The following is a 24,469-nucleotide window of genomic DNA, read 5'->3' on the forward strand; positions in this document are numbered from 1 at the left end:
GAAGAGCACCAAAGTCTGTAGTTGAAGTAAAAACACAACGCTGGAGAAACTCAGCAGATCAAAACAAGGTCCTTTATGTAGCAAAGGTAAATACATAACCAACGTTTCGGGCTTGAGCCTTTCATCAAGGTCTGGAAAAATGTCAGCAGGTGCTAGAACAAAATGGTGGTGGGGGGGTGGAGAGGGGTAGGGGAGGAGCACGATGTTCTGCAGGGATCAGTGGTGGGACCTCTATTAGTGGTGCCATACATAAACTACTTGGATGAAACTTAGGGGGTGCAAATTATACTAGGATTGGTGGAATTGTTGGCAGCGCAGAGGGTTATCAAAGAACACAGCAGGATATATTAAAAACGCAACGCTGGAGAAATTCAGCAGGTTAAACAGGGTCCTTTATGGAGTAAAGGTAGAGATGTAACCAATGTTTCGGGCTTGACCTCTTCATCAAGGTCTGGAAAAATGTCTGCAGGCATCTGAACAAAATGGTAAAAGGGAGCTGCTGGACATCGGGATGAGGGTTAACTAAAGAGCAAGATTCAATGTTCCTGCTGTGGGGTTACTAACTACCCAGATGGAACATGGAAGTTTGTTTCTCCTTATCCTGGTAATGGATGAAGCCCTGGTTCTTATTCAGCCTTGGCTGAATAACAGACACTGTTTGACCTGCTGAGTTTCTCCAGCCTTGTGAATGTTTATCTTCAATCACAGTGTCCAGAGAATTTTGTGATTTAATTTTTGCTTAATCACCAGCCTTTCAAAACCCTTCACCACTGTTGATGTAAGGTGCTGCTGGTTGACTGTCACTAAGGCAGGTTCACTGTCCTCTTCTTGGGCACCGGTATGATTGACGCCCGTTTGAAACAGATGGGTGCCACTCCCTGCTGGAGTGAGATATCAATATCTCACAGATCTTTAATATTCGGCCGGGCTGGATGCTTTCCTCAGATTCACTCTCCTGAAGGCAGCACGCACCTCAGATATGGACAGGATGGGGTCGTCAGCAGACGTGGGGGCGCAGAGGGGAGGTTCTTCACCGTTACTGTCATCAAATCAGACGTAGAAGGCGTTGAGTTCTTCTGGGAGAGAAATTTTGCCGTCTGCTACTTTACCGGATTTGGTTTTGTAACAAGTTTTGCCATTTAGGCCCTGCCACAGCTGTCGAGTGACCCTCATTGTTTCCATTTTCATCTGGAATCTCCACTTCACCCAGGCGATGGCTTTCCGCAAACCTGCTCCTGCTGTACTGATCTGGATCTCTGGACTTAAATGCCTGCGATATGGCTGTCAGCAGGTTCTGGATTTCATTGTTCATCCAAGACTTCTGGTTGGAGAAAACCCTGAATGATTTGATGGGGACACACTCATCCACAGCTATTTTGAAAGTGTGTGACAGCCTCGGTGTATTTGTTCAGATTCTCAGCTGAATTCTTGGACAGGGCCCAATCCACTGACTCGAGGAACTCCTGTAACCGTTCTTCAGCCGCCTGCGACCACCTTCTAGCTGTCCTGATCTCTGGAGCCTCTCTTTGTGGTCTCTGTCTGTACGAAGGCAGGAGTACAGCCAGTAATCAGACCTCCCAAAGTGCAGTCTCAGGAAAGAATAGTCGGCCTTCCTCATCTTTTTTTTTAAATTTTTTATTTTTCACACCATAAATCACAATAGCCATGATATACACTTTTTCTTTTCCACACATTTACAGTGACTTTTTCTCCCTCCCCCCTCCCTCCTCCCAAGCCACCCCCCCACCCCCCCCCTCTCATCCATTTTAGGTATACAATCTAGGTTGCATTAATTCAGTTAGACAATGTTGTCATTCAACAGAAATACACCAGAAATTCTACTGAGTCCATTCTTTTCTTTTCTTCTCCTTCCATCAACTTAGGTAATGTTTGTTCCCGGTAGGTTTTCGCTGTTGTATTTAATGTAAGGCTCCCATACTTGTTCGAATATTTCAATATTATTTCTTAAACTATATGTTATTTTTTCTAATGGAATACATTTATTCATTTCTATATACCATTGTTGTATTTTCAAATTATCTTCCAATTTCCAGGTTGACATAATACATTTTTTTGCTACGGCTATCTTGACAAATCTTTTTTGTGCATCTTCCAAGTCAATTCCAAATTCTTTATTTTTTATGTTACTTAGGGGCCTTCCTCATCTTGGTGAGGCAGTGATCATGTGTGCTGAGACCTCTGGTACGGCAGGTGGTAGTTAAGGCAGGGTTTTCTTGACACAGGCCTGGTCAAAGTCGCCAACTAAGATTTGTAGTGTGTCAGGTTGGGCCGTCTCTTGTTTATTGACCACATCAGGCAGCTCCACAGGTCTTCTCTGCTTTGGATCCCACACAGCTCCACCGCCTCTAGCTTCCCATGGATGCTGCATGGCCTCCTGAGTTTCTCCAGCATTGTGCGTACTGTGCGTACTGCACTGGACCCCGGCATCTGCAGACTTCATGTTTGCAAGTCAAGTTTATTGTCATCTGATTGTACAAGTACAACCCAGTGAAACAGCATTCTCTGGTCCTTGCTGACACACAACCAGTCATAACACACACATAAGGGCAAACAATACATATACAGGACAAAACTTCATATACACAAATAAATAAATCAATATTGTTTTGTACATATGAGGGTCTCGGAGGGTCAGTGGATGCAGTTCCTTTGGTCGTTCACCATTCTCACTGCCTGTGGAAAGAAGCTGTTCCTCAGCCTGGTGGTGCTGGCTCTGATCCTCCTATATCTCTTCCCCAAGGGGAGCAGCTGAAAGATTCTATGTGTGGGGTGGAAAGGGTCCTCAATGATTTTGAGCACCCTCTTCAGACAACGATCCCAGTAGATCACGTCAACGGGGTGGAGGGAGACTCCAGTGACCCTCTCTGTCACTCGTATGGTCCTGTGGATTGACTTCCGATCCATTTCTCTGCAGCAATCATACCACACTGGGATGCAGCCGGCCAGGACACTCTCAATAGAGCTCCTGTAGAAGGTTGAAATAATGGTGACCAGTAGCCTTGCCCACTTAAGTCTTCTCAGGAAGTGCAGTCGCTCTGGCCCCTTCCTGACAAGTGAGGAGATGTTGAATGTCCACAGTAGGTCACTTGTTAAGTGAACTCCAAGGAACTTGGTGCTCTCCATTCTCTCCACTACAGAGTTTCCTAGAAGACCCAGGGGTCAAGTTACCTGCCAGCAAATGCCACCTGAATGAAGCTCTGGTCCACAGTCCAGAAAATGACCTGGCACGAGTGACAGTGATTGACAGCTGGAGCAAGTTGCCCTGACCTGCTCATTGTATCAACTACAGCTTGTTAACAAAGGCCGCTGGCCAAAGTGCAAACACTCAGCTCCTCTCTGCCCTGTGAGGAATCCTCTTTGGCTGCAGGGCAGGTGCCAGAGGATTGGAGAATGGGAAATGTAGCCCCCTTGTTTAAAAAAGGTAATAGGGAGAATCCTGGAAATTATATTCTGGTGAGTCTTACATCAGTGGTGGGAAAACTATTGGAGAGGATTCTTAAGGATAGGATCTATGAGCATTTGGAGAAGTCCAGTCTACTCACGGACAGTCAGCGTGGCTTTGTGAAAGGAAGATTGTGCCTCATGAGTCTAAATGAGTTTTTTGAGGATGTAACAAAAGAAATTGATGAGGGTAGGGAGGTAGATGTGGTCTACATGGATTTTAGGAAGGCATTTGACAAGGTCCCCCATGAGGAACTCATCCAGAAAGTCATGAGGCAAGGATCAGTGGAACCTTGGCTATGTGGATAAAAAATTGGCTTGGAAGAAGAAAGCAGAGAGTAGTAGTGGAAGGAAAGTTCTGGGACTCCTACTCTTTGTGATTTTTATAAATGACCTGGATGAAGAAGTGGAAGGATGAGTCAGTAAGTTTTCAGATGACACAAAGGTTGGAGGAGTTGTGGATGGAGCTAAAGGTTGTAGAAGGTTACAAGAGGATATAGACAGGATGCAGAGTTGGACAGAAAAGTGGCAGATGGAGTTCAATCTGGATAAGTGTGAGGTGATATATTTTGGAAGGACAAACCAGAAGGCTGAGTACAGGATTAATGGTCAGTTACTTAACAGTGTGATGGAACAGAGGAACCTTGTGGTTCGTTGAAATCCATTCATCCCTTAAGGTAACCGCACAGATTGATAGGATAGTTAAGAAGGCCTATGAGAAGCTGGGATTCATTAATAGGGGAATTGAGTTCAGGACTTGAGAGATCACCCTACAAATCTCTGGTAAGTCCACATTTATTATGTTCATTTCTGGTCACCTCATTATATAGAGAGGGTGCAGAGGAGATTTACCAGGATGTTGCCTGGATTGGGAAACAGGTCTTATGAGGTAAGGTTAGCAAAGCTGGGATTTTTTTCTTTGGAGTGTAGCAGGACGAGAGGAAACTTAATAGAGGTCTTCAAGATTATGAGAGGCTTAGACAGGGTGGACGGCCAGCGTCTGTTTCCCAGGACAGGATCAGGAAACATCAGAGAGAGTATGTTCAAAGTGAAGGGAGGGAAGTTTAAGGGAGACATCAAGGGTGAGTTTTTTATGTAGAGAGTTGTGGGTGTCTGCAATGCCTTGCCAGGGATGGTGGTAGAGACTGAAACATTAGGAGCATTTAAGAGACACATGGATGGAAGAAAAATAGAGGGTTATGGGGTAGGGAGGGTTTAGTAATTTTATTAAGGAATATATGGGTCTGCATAACATTGAGGGCTGAAAGACCTGTACTGTTCTATGTTCTATCTTTGCTCCAGATTCCTGCGCCTGCCGTCTCAATTTTTAATTTTTTTAACAGCAGGGTAAGGTCCATTTTGACCATTTAAACCCGTGCCGCTCAATTACACCCAATTAACCTACAACCCCCGTAGGTTTTGAAGGGTGGGGGGAAACAGGAGCCCCCAGGGAAAACACATGAAGACATGGCAAAAATGTACAAACAACTTACAGAGAGCACGGGATTCGAACCCAGCTCTCTGCCACTGTAAAAACTGTACTACCTGGAGGCAATCTTTCTAAAAAAGAGCCAAGCACACGTAAGCGGGTCTGGATTGAAGTCGATTTCAGATTTCAGAATTGTTGTCAGAGTACATAAATTACATCATATACAAGTCAGAGATTCCTTTCTCCTGTGGGTGTAGCAGAATTGGTCGGGCAAAAAAAAACTGTACACAGTGTAAACATGTAAACAATCAAAAGAACCGTATACAGATAACGAATGCAAACAAACTGACTGTGCAATACAGATAGGAAAGAAAATCAAGTGCACAAGTGAGAGTCCTTAAATGAGTCCCTGATCGAGTTTCTTGTTGAGGAGTCTGATGGTGAAGGGGGAGCGGCTGGTCCTGAACCTGGGGGTGTGAGTCTTGTGGCACCGATACCTCTTTCCTGATGGCAGCAGCGAGAACAGAATGTGTGCTGGACAGTGTGGATCCTTGACGATTGCTGATGCTCTCCAATGGTAGTGTTCCCCGCAGATGTTCTCGATGGTGGGGAGGGTTTTGCCCATGATGTCTTGGGCTGTGTCCACTACCTTTTTCAGGGGTATTGGTGTTTCCATACCAGTCAGTGATGCAGCCAGTCAGCACACTTTCCACCATACACCTGTAGAAATTTGTCAGGGTTTCTGATGTCATAGCAAACCTCCGCAAACTCCTGAGGAAATAGAGGTGCTGACGAGCCTTCTTCACCATACCATTAGTGTGTTGGGTCCAGGAAAGATCCTCCAAAATAGTGAATTCCAAGAACCTAAAATGGCTCACCCTCTCCACCTCTGTTCCCTCATTGATCACTGGATCGTACACCTCTGGCATTCCCTTCCTGAAGTCAACAATCAGCTCCTTAATTTTGGTGACATTGAGGGTGAGGTTGTTGTTGGTGCACCATTCAGTCAAGTTTTCAATCTCACTCCTGTATAGTGACTCATCCCCTTCCTTTATACAACCCACTACCGTGGTATCATCAACAAATTTGAGAATGATGTTATTGCTGTACCGAGCCACACAGTTGTAGGAGTAAAGTGAGTAGAGCAGGGGGCTAAGAGCCCAGCCCTGTGGTGCTCTGGTACTGATGGAGATTGTGGAGGAGAAGGTCTTACCAATCTTCATGGATTGTTGTCTGGAGGTAGCAGGAAAAGTGACACACCACCTGAAGGCAAAGGGAACAGGCCTCAATGACTTCTAGCCTGTGGTACTGACCTCTGCCATGATGAAATGCTTTGAGTGTCTGGTGATGAAACACATCAAAGTGCACCTCTGGACCCATTTCAATTCGCCTCCAGAAAGAAGCCTTCCGCTGATGATGCTATAGCCTTGTCCCACCACTTCATCCTGACCCACCTGGAGAACGACACCTCATACGACATGCTGCTTTCAGCTTGGTGCTTAATATGATCATTCCCCAGAAGCTGGTGGAGAAGCTGTCCTCACTGGGACTTCATAACCCTCTCTGTAATTGGATCCTGAACTTCATAACTGAAAGACCACAATCTGTCCAGGTCTGTCACACTATCAGGGCTGTTTGCTCAGCCCCCTCCTGTTCATGCTACTGGCCCACGACTGCATCACCAGATCCAACTCCGACAGTGTCATCTAGTTTGCAGATGACACAACAGTGATGAGTTGGACTACAAAGAGGTAGAAAATCTCATGAAATGGTGCGAGAAAAACAACCTGAGTCTCAACGTGGACAAGACAAAGGGGATGATCGTGGACTTCAAGAGGACTATAGACAAACATCCTCCTCTACACATAAATGGATTGGTAGTGGAGAGAGTGGAGAGCACCAAGTTCCTTGAAATCCACTTAACTAGTGACCTATCGCGGACACTCAACATCTCCTCACTTGTCAGGAAGTGCACTTCCTGAGAAGACTGAAGTGGACAAGGCTACCGGCCACCATCATGTCAACCTTCTATAGGAGCTTTAACGAGAGTGTCCTGGACAGATGCATCACAGTGTGGTACAGTTGCTGCAGAGTAATGGATCGGAGGTCAATCCACAGGACCGTAAGAGTGGCTGAGAAGATCACTGGAATCTCCCTCTCCCCCCCATCGACATGATCTACTAGGATTATTGTCTAAAAAGACCTTGGAAAAATCATTGAGGACCCCTACTACCCCACACACAGTTTCTTCCAGCTGTTCCCGTCGGGAAGAGATACAGGAGGATCAGAGCCAGCACCACCAGGCTGAGGAACAGCTTCTTCCCAAGGGGAGTTAGAATGCTGAACAACTGATGACCTGTTCATACAAGCCCTCCGTGACTCAACTATTGATTTCACAATAATAGGTCCAAGGGCCTGTTTTCTGTGCTTTAATGGTCTAAGGCAATGATTCTCAACCTTTTTCTTTCCACTCATGACCCACTTTAAGTAATCCCTATGCCAGTGGTGGTCTGTGATTAGTAAGGGATTGCTTAAGGTGGGATGTGAGAGGGAAGGGAAGGGTGAGAATCTCTGCTCTAGACCCAATTGTTACTGAAATATTTGGCTTGAGAAAAATTGTCATTGGTCCATTTCCTTTGAAGTTGTGAAACCGTGCACATAATAAGTTAATGAAGGACGATTAAAAAAGAGGTTTTCAAACTTTCCTTTCCAACCACAACCCACCTTAAACAATCCCTGACTAATCACAGAGCACCACTGGCATAGGGAATACTTAAAGTGGGTCATGAGTGGAAAGAAAAAGGTTGAGAATCATTGCCTTAGACCATTAAAGCACAGAAAACAGGCCCTTGGACCTTCCAGGCTGTACTGAACTCGTCCCATCCATGTACCTGTCCAAATTCTTCCTTAATGTTAAAATTGAGCCCACGTTCACCCACTTCAGCTGGCAGCTCATTCCACACCCCAACCACTCTCTGTGTGAAGAAGTTCCACCTCATGATCCACCTAAACTTTTCCCCTTTCACTTTTAGCCCAGGTCCTGTGGTTTGTATCTCATCCACCCTCAGTGGAAAAAGCCAACCTACATTTACTCTGTCGAAACCCCTCACAAATGTGTACACTTCTACCAAATCTCCCCTCATTCTTCTACACTTCAGGGAATAAAGTCCTAACCTGTTTAACCTTTCCTTGTAAATCAGATCCTGACGTCCGGGCAACATCCCAGTAAATCTTCTCTGCCGCTTTCAATATCCTTCCTGTAGATAGGTGACCAAAATTACTCCAAATTTGGTCTCAGCAATGTCTTGTATAACTTTACTACAACATCCCAACTCCTATACTCAATATTTTGATTTATGAAGGCCAATGGGCCAAAAGCTCTCTTTATACAAGCCTATCCACCTGTGAATCACTTTCATGGAATTATGCACCAGTGTATGTATTCCCAGATCCCTCTGTTCTATCCCCCTCCTCAGTGCCCTGTAACGGACTCTCCTCCTGTAGGATGGTGACCATCTTGACGATGGTGGTTAGCTCCTCTTATGGGAGATGGTCATTGCTCGCCCTCCTCTGGCACCATTGTCATAGTCTCCTTGCCTCAATCTCGGCTACGTTTTGCTGTCTCTTATACCAAGCAGTTTTAACTGCGTTTGGACTGCCATCCAAGACACGGCACAGAATCAGACCCTCCGGACCACCATGTCCGTGTCAATTTGCCGGCATCAGCACCTTCTGTATCTTGCCTGTGAGAGCCCTTTTATTCCTGCACTCTGGATCTCTTGAAGCAAAGACCGACATGTTATTTGCCTTTCTAATCTCTTACTTCACCTGCACATTGCCTTTTGGGTGTAGTTTTTTTCCAAGTTTCACATTATCGAACAAATTTTAATACCACAACTACCACACAGAGATCTGAACTTTGCTCCCTGAGACTTAATAAGATTATGAGGGGCCTAGACAGGGCATCAAAAGTAATTACCAGAGGACATTTGTTTAAGGAGAGTGAAAGAAAGTTTCGGGGAGACATCAGGGGCAAGTTTTTTTCCTCAGAGAGTGGTGGGTGCCTGGAATGCATTGCCAGGGGTGGGGGTGGGGCCTGGAACAATAGGATCATTTAAAAGCCTCTTAGACAGGCACATGGAAGCAAGAAAAATAAAGGGTTATGGGTGTGAGGGAGGGAAGGGTTAGATTGTACAACATTATGGGCCTAAGGGCCTGAAATGTTCTATGCCCCCATTCCAATGCCTCCTTGTTTTATTTTCACCATGGAGTCATTTACTCTGTAAAACCCAGATTCTTTCTCCAGGCGACAGCGTTCCAAAAAAAGAGTTGGAGCCTCTACGTCTGCCACTGGGATAAGAGATCCAGATTTAGAACTTGAGTATTGTCGGTCCCCAGCAACTGTGCTGAACATACCACACAGCACTGCCTCTCCCACACCCCTGACCCCTTCGTCCTTGAGTTTTCCTGGGAAAATGAGGTGAGGAAAACATCCCCAAAATCATCCCTTCCCACGGGGTGGAATGCCTCAGGTCACACAACACCTGCCTCATGTGCCAGGGTGAGAAGACCCCTGTGGAAAGAAATGGGTGGGCACAGTTACGGGCCTAACGAGGAAGGGCAGCTGAGGGGCATAGGGCACCGAATCAAGGAGCATCTCATCCATCTATTGACATGTGTGTCAAGGCACGGTAACAAACTTTGTATTATGTGCTATCCAGGCTTGTCAACCCATACCAGAGGTCATGCAAAAATAAAATAAGTGCAGTGTATAGTATTACAGAGAATGTTTCAAAAGATCATCATTTACGAATGAGAGGCCTGTTCAAAAGTCTGATTACAGCAGGAAAGAAGCTGAACTTGAATCTGTAGGAATGTGTTTTCTCTCAATTGCAATCTCTTTGATGGAAACCAGCTCAACCAACATAGCGTTTCCTCACAAATGAGAATCCTCTAGGAGATGGCTCGCCAAAAACAGCCAATCCCCAATTATTTTTATGCATTGAACACCTCTCTCTTTAGAATGAAGAAGGATGAGAGGAGACTTGATCGAAGTCTACAAGATCTACAAGGGTGGACAGCCAGTGCCTGTTTCCCAGGGTGGGAGTAGGAAACACCAGAGGATATCTGTACAAAGTGAAGGGAGGAAAGTTTAGGGGAGCCGTCAGGAATACACTTTTTACGTACAGAGTTGTGGGTGTCTAGAATGCATTGCCAGGGCTGGTGGTGGGGCATTTAAGAGATTCTTAGACAGGCACATGGATGGAAGGAAAATAGAGGGTTATGAAGTAGGAAAGGTTGAGTTTTTTGGTAGGGATATATAGGTCAGCACAACATCGAGGGCCAAAAGGCCTGTACTGTGCTGTAATGTTCTATGTTCTAATTAAAGCTCTCATTACCCCCAACTTAACCTCCCCAACATTCGCCAAGATAAAAGAGGATGCAAAAAAGATTCACAAGGATTTCTGCCGGGTCTGGAGGACTTCAATTGTGAGGAGAAATGATAAAGCTGGAACCTTCTCCTTGGAGTGAAGGAAGCTGACAGGGGATGGGGGAGGGAGGTGTTTTATAGACATTTCTAAACCTCTATAGAGGGAGCCTTGATAGGGTGAATTTCCACAGTACATTTTCCCAGGTAAATGCCCAAAACTGGAGGGCATTGGTGTAATGTGAGAGGGGAAGGTTTAAAAGAGATCTGAGGGATACCTCTTTCAAACAGAGGGTGGTGGGTAAATGGAAAGAGCTGCCAGAGGAAGTGGCAGAGGTGGGGACAATTGTAAAAGACAGACAGATACATGGATAGGGAAGGTGTGGAAGGGGTGTAGGCCCAACAAATGGGGCTCGCTTGGATAGACAATCTCGGCAGCATGGAGGAGCTGGGATGAAGGACTGGAGATTCCAGACCTCCTGACCCCCTCACACTAATTAATTCCCACCCAAGCAGAGCAAACTCCGGGTCACGTATCTCTCGTGTCCACTGACCACCACTGCATCCCACTCAAACCAACCAGGGGGAGGTGGAGGGACTTGGGGGAGGGGGTCAGTTCAGCAGCCGTGGCCAGAAATAGTCAGTTATCGATTCAGGTCGGCCTTGAGAAAGGTCCCAACTCACCTGGTCTTTCCGCATCCATAGGAGACAAAGATATGTTGCCAATGTTTCAGGCCTGAGCCCTTCTTCAAGGAATAAGCAGAATGAGCCAGAAGCAGGAAATTCTGGACAGTCTCAGAATAGAGATGGTGCCAGATGGGGGAGGGATCCAGACCAACAAAAGGTTGATACAGGAGGAGGTAAGAATGTATCATGTTGGTGTGAAAGGAGACGGAAGGGTGAGACACAACTGGGGGAAGGTGACAGGGGAAGAGTGGGGTGGGGGTGTTTAACCAGGTTTGTCCCAATTGTTTATATTTTGCCCATATGCTTCTAAACCTTTCCCACCCATATACCAGCTCATTAAAATGTGGAAATCATTCAATACTGTGCCCCCATGCAATACAGAACTAGATTTAAATTAAATGTTACATTTCAATTTTAAATTTCAACATACAGGCTCTTCTGCCCCACAAGCCCGTGCTGCTCAATTATACTCAATTGGCCAACAACTCCCATACTTAACGTTTTGAACAGTGGGAGGAAACCAGAGACCCTGGGGAAAACCCACGCAGACACAGGGAGAACGTACAAACTCCTTACTGACAGTGTGGGATTCGCACCTGGATCACTGGTGCAGTGAGAGGGTGCCACTCCCAAATGCTGCACTAGACGGTATGCCGGTGGGTGGTTTGGCAAGGAGCCAGTGCCACCATCTCTCCCTGGGTAACCCTTTCCCACAGCTGCAGGCTTACCTTGGATGCATTGTAGGGAACCATCTTCTGCTCTGATGGTGAAGGTTTCTCCGGGGTTAACTTGAACCAGGATGACCTGTGACAGAGAGACAAGAATTAGCCCCAGATGCACAGTAAACCCATCCCATCATCACCTCATTACAGGAAGGATGCAGAGAATTTGGGAACCAGTGAAGAACAAATTTACCAGGAACAAAGGCAGCATAGTTGCATTGGTGTGGGGTTTATCCAGGAGTCTGATAACAGCAAGAAAGAAACTTCCCTTGAATCTAGGAGTGCATGATCTGACACTCATGAGCCTTCTTGATGGGAGAAGGGAGGGATGAAAAGAGTGTGGCGGAGGTGGGATGGATATTTTAATGTTGGGTGTTTAGCTCCTGAGCAGTGTGCTGTGTTACTGAAGCAGTCACACGTGGGAGGGGGTCTACCGTGAAGTGAACCAGGGTTTTTCTCTTTGGACCGACGGAGGATAAGAAGTGTGCAAGATTATGAGGGCCATGGTTAGGGTGGACAGCCGGCACCTTATTTCCTGGGGGGCAATGACCAATACCAGAGGACATCTGTCTAACTTGAGTGGAGAAATGTTCATTCCCACGGGCAGTGCAAATGCTGAACGACCAAAGGAACTGCTCGTACTAACCATCCAAGACTCTCATATACACAGAGTATTTATTTGTATATATCAATACTCGTCCTGCATATGTATTGTTTGTCTGTATGTGTGCTATGTCTGGGTGTGTGTCTGCATGTTTTGCACCGAGGACCAGAGAACGCTGTTTCAACGGGTTGTACTTGTACAATCAGATGACAATAAACTTGACTTTAGTGGATATATCAAAGGTAGATTTTTTTTCTGCAGAGAGTAGTGGGGGCCTGGAACACATTGCTGGGGAGGTGGTGGAGGCTGGTACAATAGGGACATTTAAAAGACTCTTAAACAAACACACAGACACAAGAAAAATGGAGCGTTTTGGATTGTGAGGGAGGGAAGGATTGGATTGATCATGTTTACATCAGTCAGCATATATTGTGGGCTGAAGGGCCTGTACTGTGCTGTATTCCTGATGGGAAGGCTGCAAACCAGATGGGTTTGACAAGAATGCCAACTTTTAGCAAGACCTTCTGAACTCACGTGAAATGCAATCTTGAATTCAGAGGATCACTTTTCTCTAACAAAAACACCATTCCATCTAAACCGGTGTGCCATAGGAATAAACTACTACAAGAAATTTTTAATTTTGCATTTCAAAAATTTAGACATACAGGCCCTTCAGCCTATGAACCTGTGTCGCCAAATTACCCCTGGTACATTTTGAAGGGTGGGAGGAAACTGGAGCCCCCGGGGGAAACCCACACAGGCACGGAGAGAACGTTCAAACTCCTTATGGACAGCGCGAGATTCAAAGCCTGGTCCTGATTGTTGGCGCCGTGACAGCGTTGTGCTAGCTGCTACACTAACCATGCTGTCCTAAGGATTAGAAATGAAATTCTCAAACTCGCAAATCGTTCCTGGAGCTGCACTGAACATCTGCTAGGTTTCAACATCAGCATGCGATCAAATTGATTCTCTGTGATGGGAAACAAGGGATTTGTTGAATGTATTGAATGGGGACAGTGCTGGCTGTAAGTGCCCCTTGATCAGGATGGTGATGAGTCACCTCATTGAACAACTACAGTCCTTTTGGTGAGTGGACATCACATGCCAACTGTGGGTCGAGAACCACAGGACATGGACTCTGCAAATGAAGGGTGGGGAAGCAGCAGAGGTAGGGTGGGATGTGAATGGGAAGCCGTGGGTGAATGCACCATATTTACCTCGCCTTCCTCGGGGCAGGGAGGCCTGGCTGTCCAGGAGGTTCCTGGCATGCAAACAGAGGAAAGGACCTCATGTAATTTGTCAACGTCACAATCTTGACCTGGAACCTTGAAATTGTGGAAGAGTTGGCCGGCCCAGAAAGGGCTCAGGCTCCAAAGGTCAGCTCTACCTCCTATGGATGTTGCGAGACCTGGTGTGTTCCTTCAGCATTTCTGTTTTTTCAATGGCAATCACAGCCTCTGCAGACTTCCGTGTTCAACTTCTAGCAGATTGCAGCTTGTGGGATCTTGTTGTGCACAAAATGGCTGCCGCATGCTTAGGCCTTGAAAGTGTTTCATTGACCATCACCCACTTTGGGAAAATCACTAGACCATGAAATATGCATCAAGTTGCTGGAGATAATGTCAAGGCAGTCTCCCTCGTAGGGCTCTGTTGTGTCTCCACTAAGGGATTGTGTGGTTCCCATGCTAAATCCTATCAGCTGCTTTCCTAGTTTTCTTTAATCCAGTGTTTACAGATCAGCTCCAAAAAGTACACAAACTCTGTTCATTTCCACAGTGCCTTGTAAAACCTCAGGGCCCCCCATGTGGTAGGAAATTGTCTTGAGCTGCAGACCTCAACAGTACTGCAGGAAAGGTGCTGAGATGGACGGCTTGGCCTTCCCCGGGGGAAAAATCTCCACTAACCTGTCTTGACCCACCCACATCGATGAAATGACCAAGAAACTGTACCAATGCCTCTACTACCCCGAGGGGATTTGACTTGTCCCCTGTATCCCTTAACAACTTCTACAGGGGCACCATTGAAACCATCTTTACGGAGTGTGTGAATGTGGATCAGACCCTCACACGCACCCCTCTCACTTCCATTGACTCCATCATACACACCCCCTCCCCTCCATCAACTCCATTACACACACCCCTCCCCCCCATCAACTCATCACACATTCCCTCTCCTCCATCAACTTCATCACACACCTCCTTCCCTCCATCGACTCCATCACACACCCCTCCTCCTCCATTGACTCCATCTCACACTCCCTCCCCTCCATTGACTCCATTACACATCTCCTTCCCCTTCATTGACTCCATCACACCCTCTCCTCTCCATTGACCCCCATCACATGCCCCTCCCCATACATCAACTCTCTCTATAACTCCCACTGCGTGGTAAAGCAGCCAATCTATTGAAAGATGTGCCACCCTGGCCACACTCTATTCACCCTCCCCTCCCATCAGGAAGAAGGTTCACCAGTGTGAGATCACACATCCCTAGATTCAAGAACACTTTGTTTCCTGCTGTTATCAGGCTCCTGAATGAACCCCACATCAGTACAATGACGCTGCCTTTGCTCTGTCCCAACTGATTCCTCTCTGTAACCCTGCACTGGTGTAAAACATGAAGGTCTGCTGCAAACGTGGTTGAAGTAAAAACACGACACTGGAGAAACTCAGGTCAAACAGTGTCCTTTATGTAGCAAAGACAAAGATACAGAACCAATGTTTTGGGCTTGAGCCCTTCATCAAGGTGTGAGCAAAATGTCAACAGGCACCTAACAAAATGGTGGGGAGAGGGGCCAGGGGAGGTGCACAGTCCCACGGGCAGGAGGTAATAGGTGGATAAAGGAAGGAGGGAACACCAGAGAACAAGGGGTGGGGAGATGTTTCTGTGAACGTAGAGGGAAGGGGGTGGAAAGCTGGAGGAAAGAAGACGGGGATGGAGAAGAGAGGGAGTCGTTTAGCAGGAACTGGAAAAGCTGACATTAATGGAATTCAGCTGGTGAGTGCCAAGATGTAAAATCACATGTTGCTCTTCCAATTTACGGTTGAACTTGGTGGCATAGTACATGAGGTTATGGACAGACATTGTGGCGCAGGAGTGGGGCACAAAATGCACTTGAGTACTGAGTCTTAGTTGGACTACGTATGAGATGTCTACCTCTGCTCTCAAAAAAACCTCCATAACTGGATCTTCATACACGTGACAATAATCTTGACCTTGGCATCCAGCCCTTGAGTTACACACAGCAAGATTCCACATCTGGGCAGCATGCAAGGAGCTGGTTGTGGGTTCAGGAAGGGCTCAAGCCCGAAACTTTGGTTTTGTATTTTTATCTCCATTATATAAAGGACACTGTTTGACCTGTTGAGTTTCTCCACCATTGGGTTTATATTTCAACCATGGTGTTAGCAGACTTTCGTGTTTTACTACTGGTTGTGATTTTAGCTGGGTAAAGAGGATGAAAGTTCTTTGAGTCCAAATTCCATGGGATCTCACTGCGCACAACCTGGCCGTCGAAGAGTGGCACCGAGGGAGCACTGCTCTGCTGTGGTGCCGCTGTTTGGCTTTGTTCTTACAGGTGAGCATGCATAAGGAGAGGGTGAAGGGGAGCCCCATCAGAGTTCAACACCTGTCCCTGAAACCCAACGGAAAAGTTTATGGAGGTTGCTCTTTGAAAGATTTTCAGTGATTTGGCATCTCATAAGTCCAAATCTTTGTTCCAAGAGCTGTAGATAAGAGCTGAAACAGGCTCCAATGCCCAGAGGTGTTATGTCTAGGATGAACTGCAGCAGGGTTTCAATGAAAGAAAGTCTTCCATTTATTTCTTTGGGGATTTTAATTAAGCTGAAGAAAATATTTTTAATTTTAACTGCTCAAAATCAAACTGCCTATTGAGGCCACAATGTTTTGTTTGTAAATGGACATCAATGTGGTGGAGAGTTGAAAGCCTAGAACAGACAACCTGGACACACAACATCTCCTCATTAGTCAGTAAGGCACAGCAGCGCCTACACTTCCTAAGGAGGCTGAGGAGGGCAAGGCTGCCGGACCCCATCCTGACAACCTTTTATAGAAGCACAATTGAGAGTGTCCTGTCCGGCTGCATCAGTGTGTGGGATGGTGGCTGCGAAGGATCGGACAGGGAGTCAATACAGAGGATCATCAAAATGGCCGAGAAGACCACTGGGGTCTCCCTTTCCTCTATTGACGACAGTCACCAGGAGCGTTGCTTAAATGGGGCTCAAAGGATTATTGAGGTCCCCTTCCATCCAGCACATGGGACCTTTGACCCACTGCCATCAGGAAGGAGGTACAGGAGCATCAAAATCAGGTCGGCCAGACTGGGGAATAACTTCTTCACAGTGTTCTGTAACCTTGGGTTTTTTATCAAAGACATGAACAAATTATTCCAGAATATTTATTTTATATCTATATGTATATTTTTGATTATTATGCGGCATGTGCATGTGCGCGCGTGTGTGTGTGTGTGTGTGTGTGTGTGTGTGTGTGTGTGTGTGTGTGTGTGCGCGCGCGTGCATGTGTGTGCGTGTGTGTACGTGTCCCCGCTTGCTGTGGTACGGAGAAAAACTGTTTTGTTTGGTTGTACATGTAGAGTCAGACGATAATAAACTTGAATTTAAACGTGGACTGAAACTGTTGGCAGATACTGCCCCTGAGAAGATGGGGTTAAGCTACCTTCTTGAACCAAAACAGCCCCATATGGGTGATGGGGATGGGGTGTGGGGTGTTCCAGGGTTTCGATGCAGGAATGACGATGGATTTCCAGGGTGGGGAGGAGCTTGAAGGGGAAGCTGAGGTGGTGGCGTGGCCCCTCGTGCCTGCTCCCTTCTTGGCAGGAGGTCTCACGGCCACAGGAGTGAGGGAGAAAGGCCGGCCCTCGTGGAGAGCCGAAGGTGAGCTGGACGGGAGCTATGCCCGATGCCTGTCGGCCAAGACCCCGCTCGACCGCAGTGGTTGCATCCAGCTCCTGGTCGCAGGCCAGAGGAGTTCCCCTTTCTGTCCCCAAACCCACATTTTTCCTCAGCCCCCTCCACTAACAGGGTGAGGCCAAACTTAATCCAGAGGAACAGCACCTCAGACGCCCCCCAGGGGTCCCCAGCCCAGCCGCATCCACAGTGAAGTCTCCGTCCCTTCTCTATTCCTCACCCACATGGGTCCTCTCGTGCACTATTTCTCCTCCCCCTTCCTCCCTCCTCTCCTCCACCCCTACCCCCTCCTTCCTCTCCTCTAATCCCTGCCCTTCCATCCCTCCTCTCCTGCCCCTTCCTCCCACCCCCTGCCCCTTCCTCCCTGCAGCATTGGTGACCCTTTATTTCTTTGGATGATGGTTGACCTGCTGAGTTTCTCCAGCACGTTTATGTCAAGAGGATGTTTCAGGTGAGGATCCTCCAAGGATAACAGGTCCACACCAGAAATGTGGACCCACCATTTTGAGTCCCTCCAGCTCCTAGAAGCCTGTGAAAAAATAAACCGGGACTTCCTGGGATCCTTCGTCTCCACTGCCTGGGTCTCCCCAGCCACCCTTGCTGCAGAAACAGTTCCCAAACTCTTGTTGCCACTTGCCACACGTGATCTTGGACGCCCTAACATTACCTGGAAGGACCTACGGATTTAGCAGCATTAATAGAAAGATACTGAAGCTGAAGAGTGAAGAAATTAAAGGGAAGAGGCCGAGCTGGTTGCTGGCCAGGCTTGTGCTTCACCAGAGAACAGAGCTGATGAGAAATCCACAGCCCCTCTGGGATGTCTGCAGACTGAGTAAGATCGTTACATTCCACCACTCTCTCCAAAAGCTTTGATTGCTTTTGTTCCAACAACTAACAGGGCAAGTCAAACAAGGACATTGCCCTGACAACTGTCTGTCGACATGGTAACCTGACATATCCCAGGGCCTACACACGGCATGCTGGATGTTGGAGTCCGCCAACATTCAGGCTTCGGCCTGCAGTAAGATTGATGGCCTCTTCTCCTTCTCAATGAAAAAGGGGATGAACTTGCAAGATTGTTTTGTTTTATCAAAGCCCAGTTTTGTTCTCTGTGCTTGTTACGCAAAGAGTAAAGGTTCTGGTTCCTGCAAGGGCCATGACGTTCAGTGACTAATCTCCTGTCTCATGTTGCGTGTTCAGACCAGATGAGAATAGAAATCAATTATCCTCTCGTTTCCTACACACACTGCAGAGAAATCAGTATTTACTGCTCCTTCCTGTTACCATAGCAATGCCCACAATACTCTCATTGCAAACCTGTGGCCTAGTCTGGATTTTTCCCTCAGCACCACCAGATCTAATTTCCTCTATTAATCACTGAAGTGAGATTTCTTAATATTCTCCCACAAAGGCCACAGAGTGAAATTTACTCTGTGTCTATAACATGTATTTTCCCTGTTTTAGGTTTAGTCAGAGATTCACTTTGTTTCTAGCCCATGCCCTATAAGTGTGCAATGGGACGACGTGGCGGGAGTTTCACTCTGCGTCTGACCCCGGGAGTGTGTGATGGGATGGTGTGGATGGAGCTTCACTCCGTGACTGATCCCGGGAGTGTGTGATGGGATGGTGCGGAGGGAGCCTGCATCTGACCATTAGAGTTTTTGATGGCATTGTGCCAGTGACCTGGGCTCAAATCCCACCCTGTCTGTAAGCAGTTTGTATGTTCTCCCTGTGTCTGCATGGGTTTCTTTTGGGTGCTCTGGTTTGCTTTCACCCTGGGGTTTGTAGTTTAACTGGTGTAGTTTGGCAGCACAGGCTCATGGGCTGAAAGGACCTGTTACTGTGCTGTATCTCTAATCTCACCTAAACTTGTCAGGATCCCTTATTGAGTCTCTTCGGATACTGCCTGAACCGGTGAGTTCCTCAGTCTTCTAGCATTCCCTCGAGATTCCAACATTACAGAGGTGATGCTCCTGTTTTCCACCTCCCTGTGTATCTGACTGCCCTATGCAAAGGAATCTCAGCAAATCCCTTTGTGATAAGGAATTTTAAGCCATCTACATTGTACAAGGCACAGATGTGCCAACATTCTTGCTGCTGCAGAGCAGATATTTTGTTTTGTGGTGTCTCGCCTCCCCCCTCCCCCCCCCACCCCATTCATGCTGGCTGGTGAAGCTTCTTGGCGACTGTACAACGTTTTGCAGACATTGCCAGATGTGTTGGCAGAGGGTTTTGGAATCCACCTCCACAGGCAGACTGCATTCCATCACTGTGTGCAGCCTGACATTTCAGCTGTCCGACTACAGCCTGCTCGAACCAAGAGTTGCCTATGGCATGCTAAGGTGACCACATAATCGCATGAGGCAACAAAACTGGCAGGAAGGAGCCCCATTTCCATCCCTTAACCGTCAGAATGGCCACCCTTCGGCTGAAATGCCTGACCTATCCCACCTGCTCTCCAGAGGAAGACCACCTGCATCTGATATCTCTCTACATGACAGATATATCAGGAGGGATATATATCAATGTCGAGGTACATAAGAGGCAGAATTTTAGTTTGATTTAATTTTTTAATTTTTTTAAATTTAGACATAGAGCGCGGTAACAGGCCCGTCCAGACAATGAGCCCTTGCCGACCGATTACATGCAATTGACCTGCAACTCCAATACGTTTTGAACGATTGGAGGAAATTGGAATACAAAGAAGGAAGCCCACGCAGACAGTGGGAGAAGGTACAAACTCCTTACGGACAGCGCCAGCTGGCAGCATTGTGCAAACCGCTACACTAACCGTGTTTAGCACAGACATTGTGAATGTTTTCTCTGTGAGGGAGACTGAGGAGAGACCTAATGGAGGTATACATAATCATGAGATAAGTTGATAGTGCGGACTGCTGGAATCTTCTCCCCAGGCCATGTGTCCACATTGGAGGACGTGTGTTTGAGGTGAAGGGAAGAAATTTTAAAGGAGAATTGTGGGGCTAGTTTTTATTATAGAGAGAATGATGGGTGCCTGGAACGGGTTACCGTGAGCAGTGTTGGAAGCACTGATAGTGGTGTTAATGAGGTTTCCAGATAGACATGGGTAAAGGGTTATGTAACAGGTGCTAACAGAGTTTCAGTTTGACTTGGATGCCATGTTCAGCACAGACACATGGGCCGAAGGGCCTGTTCCCATTCTGTACTGTTTAGTGTTCCATGGATCCCAGGCTCAAGGCATTTTTCACTGTGGGATCTTGCTGTGCCCTTGTGGTAACAGGGCAGAGTATGCCTGTGGGTTTCTCGGGGGAGAGTAACAGGAGTGGGCCACCTTGGAATCCAGCATGCTCCTCCGCACCGTGTGACCCACCCCATCCTGCAGTCAACCCTCCCACACATCCCCGCTGCCCAAGAAGCTTCCGGAATCTCCCTGACCGTCAGCCCACGACATACCCCATGATGCTATCACAACCAACCTTTACTGTCGACCCACTTCTGGGTGCTGGAGACTGCGTGAGCCATGGATGACCAGGTTTGACTCAAGGCCACCAGTAACAATCAGCCCATCGAGTCTGCCCCACCATTTAATCATGAGCTGATCCATTCTCCCACTCAGTCCCACCTCCCGGCCTTCTCCCCATAACCTTTGATGCCCTGGATAATCAATCACCCAATGACTGGCCTCCACAACCACCTGTGGCAACAAATTCCACAGATTCACCACCCTCTGGCTGAAGAAATTCCTCCACTTCTCTGTTCTAAGTAGATGTCCTTCAATCCTGAAGTTGTTCTCTCTTGTCCTAGACTCTCCCACTGTGGGAAACAACCTTTCTACATCTACTCTGTCCACGCCTTTCAATATTGGAAGTTGTTCAATCAAATCACTTCCCCCAACCCCCCACTCTCCAAAACTCCAACGAGTCCAGGCCAAGAGCTGTCAAAAGCTCCTCATATGATAACCCTTTCATTTCCGGGATCATCCTAGTGAACTTAGGTGGCATGTTTGGTGTAGCAGTTAGCACAACGCCGTTACAGTGCCAGTGATCAGGACCAGGGTACGAATCCTGCGCTGTCTGTAAGGAGTTCATAGGTTCTCCCCATGTCTGCATGGGTTTTCCCCAGGGAGCTCTGGTTTCCTCCCACCCTTCAAAACGTACTGGGGATGTGGATTAATGGGGTATAAATTGGGCAGGATAGTCTCGTGGGCTGAAATGGCCTGTTACTGCGCTGTATGTCAAAATTTTTAATGTTTCAAAAAAATTAAAATCAAACTAAAATTCTCTGACATCCCTTCATATTGATTGATATCCCTCCTGGTAAATCTATCATGTGTGAGGACTTCCTCGACAGGATGTGGATCAGTCGGGAACATTTGACCATCCTTGTGCTTCACATGGAACAGTACAACACAGGAACAGGCTGCAAGCCTGTGCCAATCACAATGGAGTGAAACATAAAGTTTGCAGATGCTGTGTTTACAGGAGCTCAGCAGATCTCGCAGCGTCCACAGGAGGTAAAGATATATCCCCAACATTTTAGGCCCAAGCCCTTCTTCAAGGCCCGAATTTTAAAAAAAAGGGTCTGTCTTAAAAGACTGACAAAGAATGGGAAGGGTGGAGGCAAAAGGTGTCATTTGAATATAAGAGGGCAGGGGAGAGGAAAGGTGAGAAGTGATGGGGGGGGGAGGTGGCTAGGTTTTGGCTTTGTGAAAGGAGACAGAGGGAAAAGGGGAAAAGAGAGAGAGAGAGAGAGAGAGAGAGAGAGGAGAGACATGGGGAAAGATGTGGGTTGACGGAAACCGGAGAAGTCGATGTTAACGCCATCCAGATGGAGGGGGTGCAGTCGGAAGATGAGGTGTTGTTCCTTCAGTTTGTGGGAGCTCTCAGTCTGGCAGTGCGTGAGACCATGGACAGACGTGTCAATCACAAAACCCATTTTAAAATGAATCTCTGCCACTTACACCCGATCCATCTCCTTCCACCCCCTCGTTTATTTATCTAGAAGTCTCTGAAACACTACATCTGCATCTGTTGCCACCACTACCCTGGTAGTCCGTTCCAGGCATCCACTACTCCCTATGTAAACACACTTGCCCCCAGAGCTTAATGCATTTCCTCTTGCGCGTGATGTTTTGACCCTGGGGAGCAATTTCCTGACTGTTCACCCGTCCTGGATAATTTAACGAGGGATGTTTTTCTGATGGATAGGCTGACAGTACCTGAGCAAGGTTTATGGTTACGATCTCTGGGTCAGTGGACCAGGGCTGTGGTTCCCTGGGGCATCCAGTGTGTGGTGACAGGTGACGTAATTATATTCACAGTGCACCCTGTGATCCACTGTCTCCTCCCCTCCACCCCGCCTATATACCAGATTCAAGATTCCTTTATTGTCATGTAATAGGACAGAACTTGTAATATTACAAGAAATTGCCTTCTGCCTGTCATAAGGCAGACAAAGACTCGCCATTAGTGTTGCCCAGCGCCCCTTGCAGTACGAGAGAGAAAGAATCAAAGGAGCAAAGGAGTTTAGTTTCTGAACTGGAACTAAATCTTAATTGCATGTTTAACTACTGGATTATCAATCTTTTTGCCAATAGGTAAAGGTAGAGGTGCTCCAAGTATTGAAACAATAGAGAATTTTGGGGTCGAATTCAGCTCTAGATCAACCAAAGCAGGGCCACCCGCTTTTCTACCAGAATATAACATAATGAATATTGACAGCCCAATAATAAATCTGAAATTGGGTAGAGCCAAGCTCCATTCTTCTTAATGTTTTGGATATATACTTTACTTACACGAGGACATTTATTTTCCAAATATATGATGACGTGATGGATGGAATCTTAAAAAATTGGAATAGTTTGAAAGATATATGAAAATTTAAATAAAATATTCATCGAAATGACATTAATTCATACAATTAAGCTCATTTCTCTTTTAAACGGGCCAGTGGTCCTTTCTGGATGGTGACCCCAGGTTCAAGATTCGGCCAAAGGCACGCATCTTCTTCTCCACACTTCCGCTGCGCTGACCCCATGCTTTGGCCACCCCGCACCAAGGCCGCAGCCCCTCCCCAGGATCGTTCACCCCCCCCTCCCCCACTCACTCACCTGCTGCGAGCCATCCCCGTTGACCAGGTGAGGCATCATGGGAACATCACCATTCAGCAAAGGAGGGAGTTCCAAGGGGATCTGGTCCGCCATCATCATTGCGACATACATTCATGGAGCCCACTCGAACCAGCGTCCTGCGCGCAAACAAGACAACGTTGGAGCGTTAAACGAGCGCTGAATGGTCACAGGACAGATGAAGGCAACTTGACCCATCTCGTCCATGCCAGGTCTCTGCTACACGAATCCAGTTATCTTATTTCCTTGCTTTTTCCTCATGGAGACCTAAATGACTTTTCTCCAGGCTCTGAGCGACTCCACCATCTCCCTGGGCAGAGCCATACAGCCATGTGGAGCAGAAGCAGGCTTTTGGCCCAAAGTCCATGTTAACCCATCTGCATTAAGCCCATTGGCTCAATAGTCTTGATCAGATATTCCTTAAATATTGTGAGTCTCTGCTTTCACCGCCCCCTCAGGCAGAGTGTTCCAGGTTTGTATCACTTTTGGGGGATAAAAAGTCTTCCACAGATCCCCTTTAAACCTCCTATCCCTTATCCTAAACCCGTAGTGGTTTAAGTAAGAGATTTAGGAGGGGATGTAACCTCTGTTATGGGGAAAGGTTTCTCACTGTCTACCTCAGCCTTTGCCCTGATTCGCCCCAACCAGTCAGCCCTCAGCCTCCTGGACTCCGAAGTACACAAACTCAGCCTTCTCCTGCTTCTCCTCTCGAATGGGATCTTCTTTCCTCAGGAATAGAAATCAAAAAAACTGCTGGAAACTCTCAAAGGGTCAGGCAGCAGTTCTAGAGGGAGAAGCTCTTTCATCAGAACTTGCTGGCCCATCTCCTCTGCACCCTCTCCAGTGCATTCATGTTCTTCCTATCACATCCCACTCCCAGTCAAGAGCACTCCTCACTCTCTGCGCAACTCTCCTACCAGTCACTAGGTTCCTCCTCTTTCCACCCCTCTCCCCTCCCCAACCAACAAAATCTCTTCTCAACCTTCATTCCAAGCACCTCCACCCCACACCTGAACCTTTGGGACCACCAGAAAAGATCTTTATTACTCAGTCAATATGGACCAAAATTAGCCCATTCAGCCCTT

General features: G+C 47.1%; 1 protein-coding gene across 5 annotated transcripts in view; it reads right to left on the bottom strand.

Annotated features, from left to right (window-relative positions):
- fndc3ba (fibronectin type III domain containing 3Ba) overlaps positions 1 to 24,469 on the bottom strand; it is a 211,432-nt gene that overhangs the window by 95,592 nt on the left and 91,371 nt on the right. For all 5 annotated transcript variants that reach the window (XM_069897581.1, XM_069897577.1, XM_069897580.1 and 2 more), the window contains exons 2-3: positions 23,367 to 23,503; positions 11,735 to 11,810 (exon numbers count right to left, since the gene is read on the bottom strand). In XM_069897581.1, coding sequence (XP_069753682.1) covers positions 11,735 to 11,810; positions 23,367 to 23,477 — 187 coding nt within the window. In that variant the 5' untranslated portion in view covers positions 23,478 to 23,503. The remainder of the gene's footprint in view (positions 1 to 11,734; positions 11,811 to 23,366; positions 23,504 to 24,469) is intronic.

The sequence above is a fragment of the Narcine bancroftii genome, chromosome 9 (assembly GCF_036971445.1).
Source record: "Narcine bancroftii isolate sNarBan1 chromosome 9, sNarBan1.hap1, whole genome shotgun sequence".
NCBI classification, from domain to species: domain Eukaryota; kingdom Metazoa; phylum Chordata; class Chondrichthyes; order Torpediniformes; family Narcinidae; genus Narcine; species Narcine bancroftii.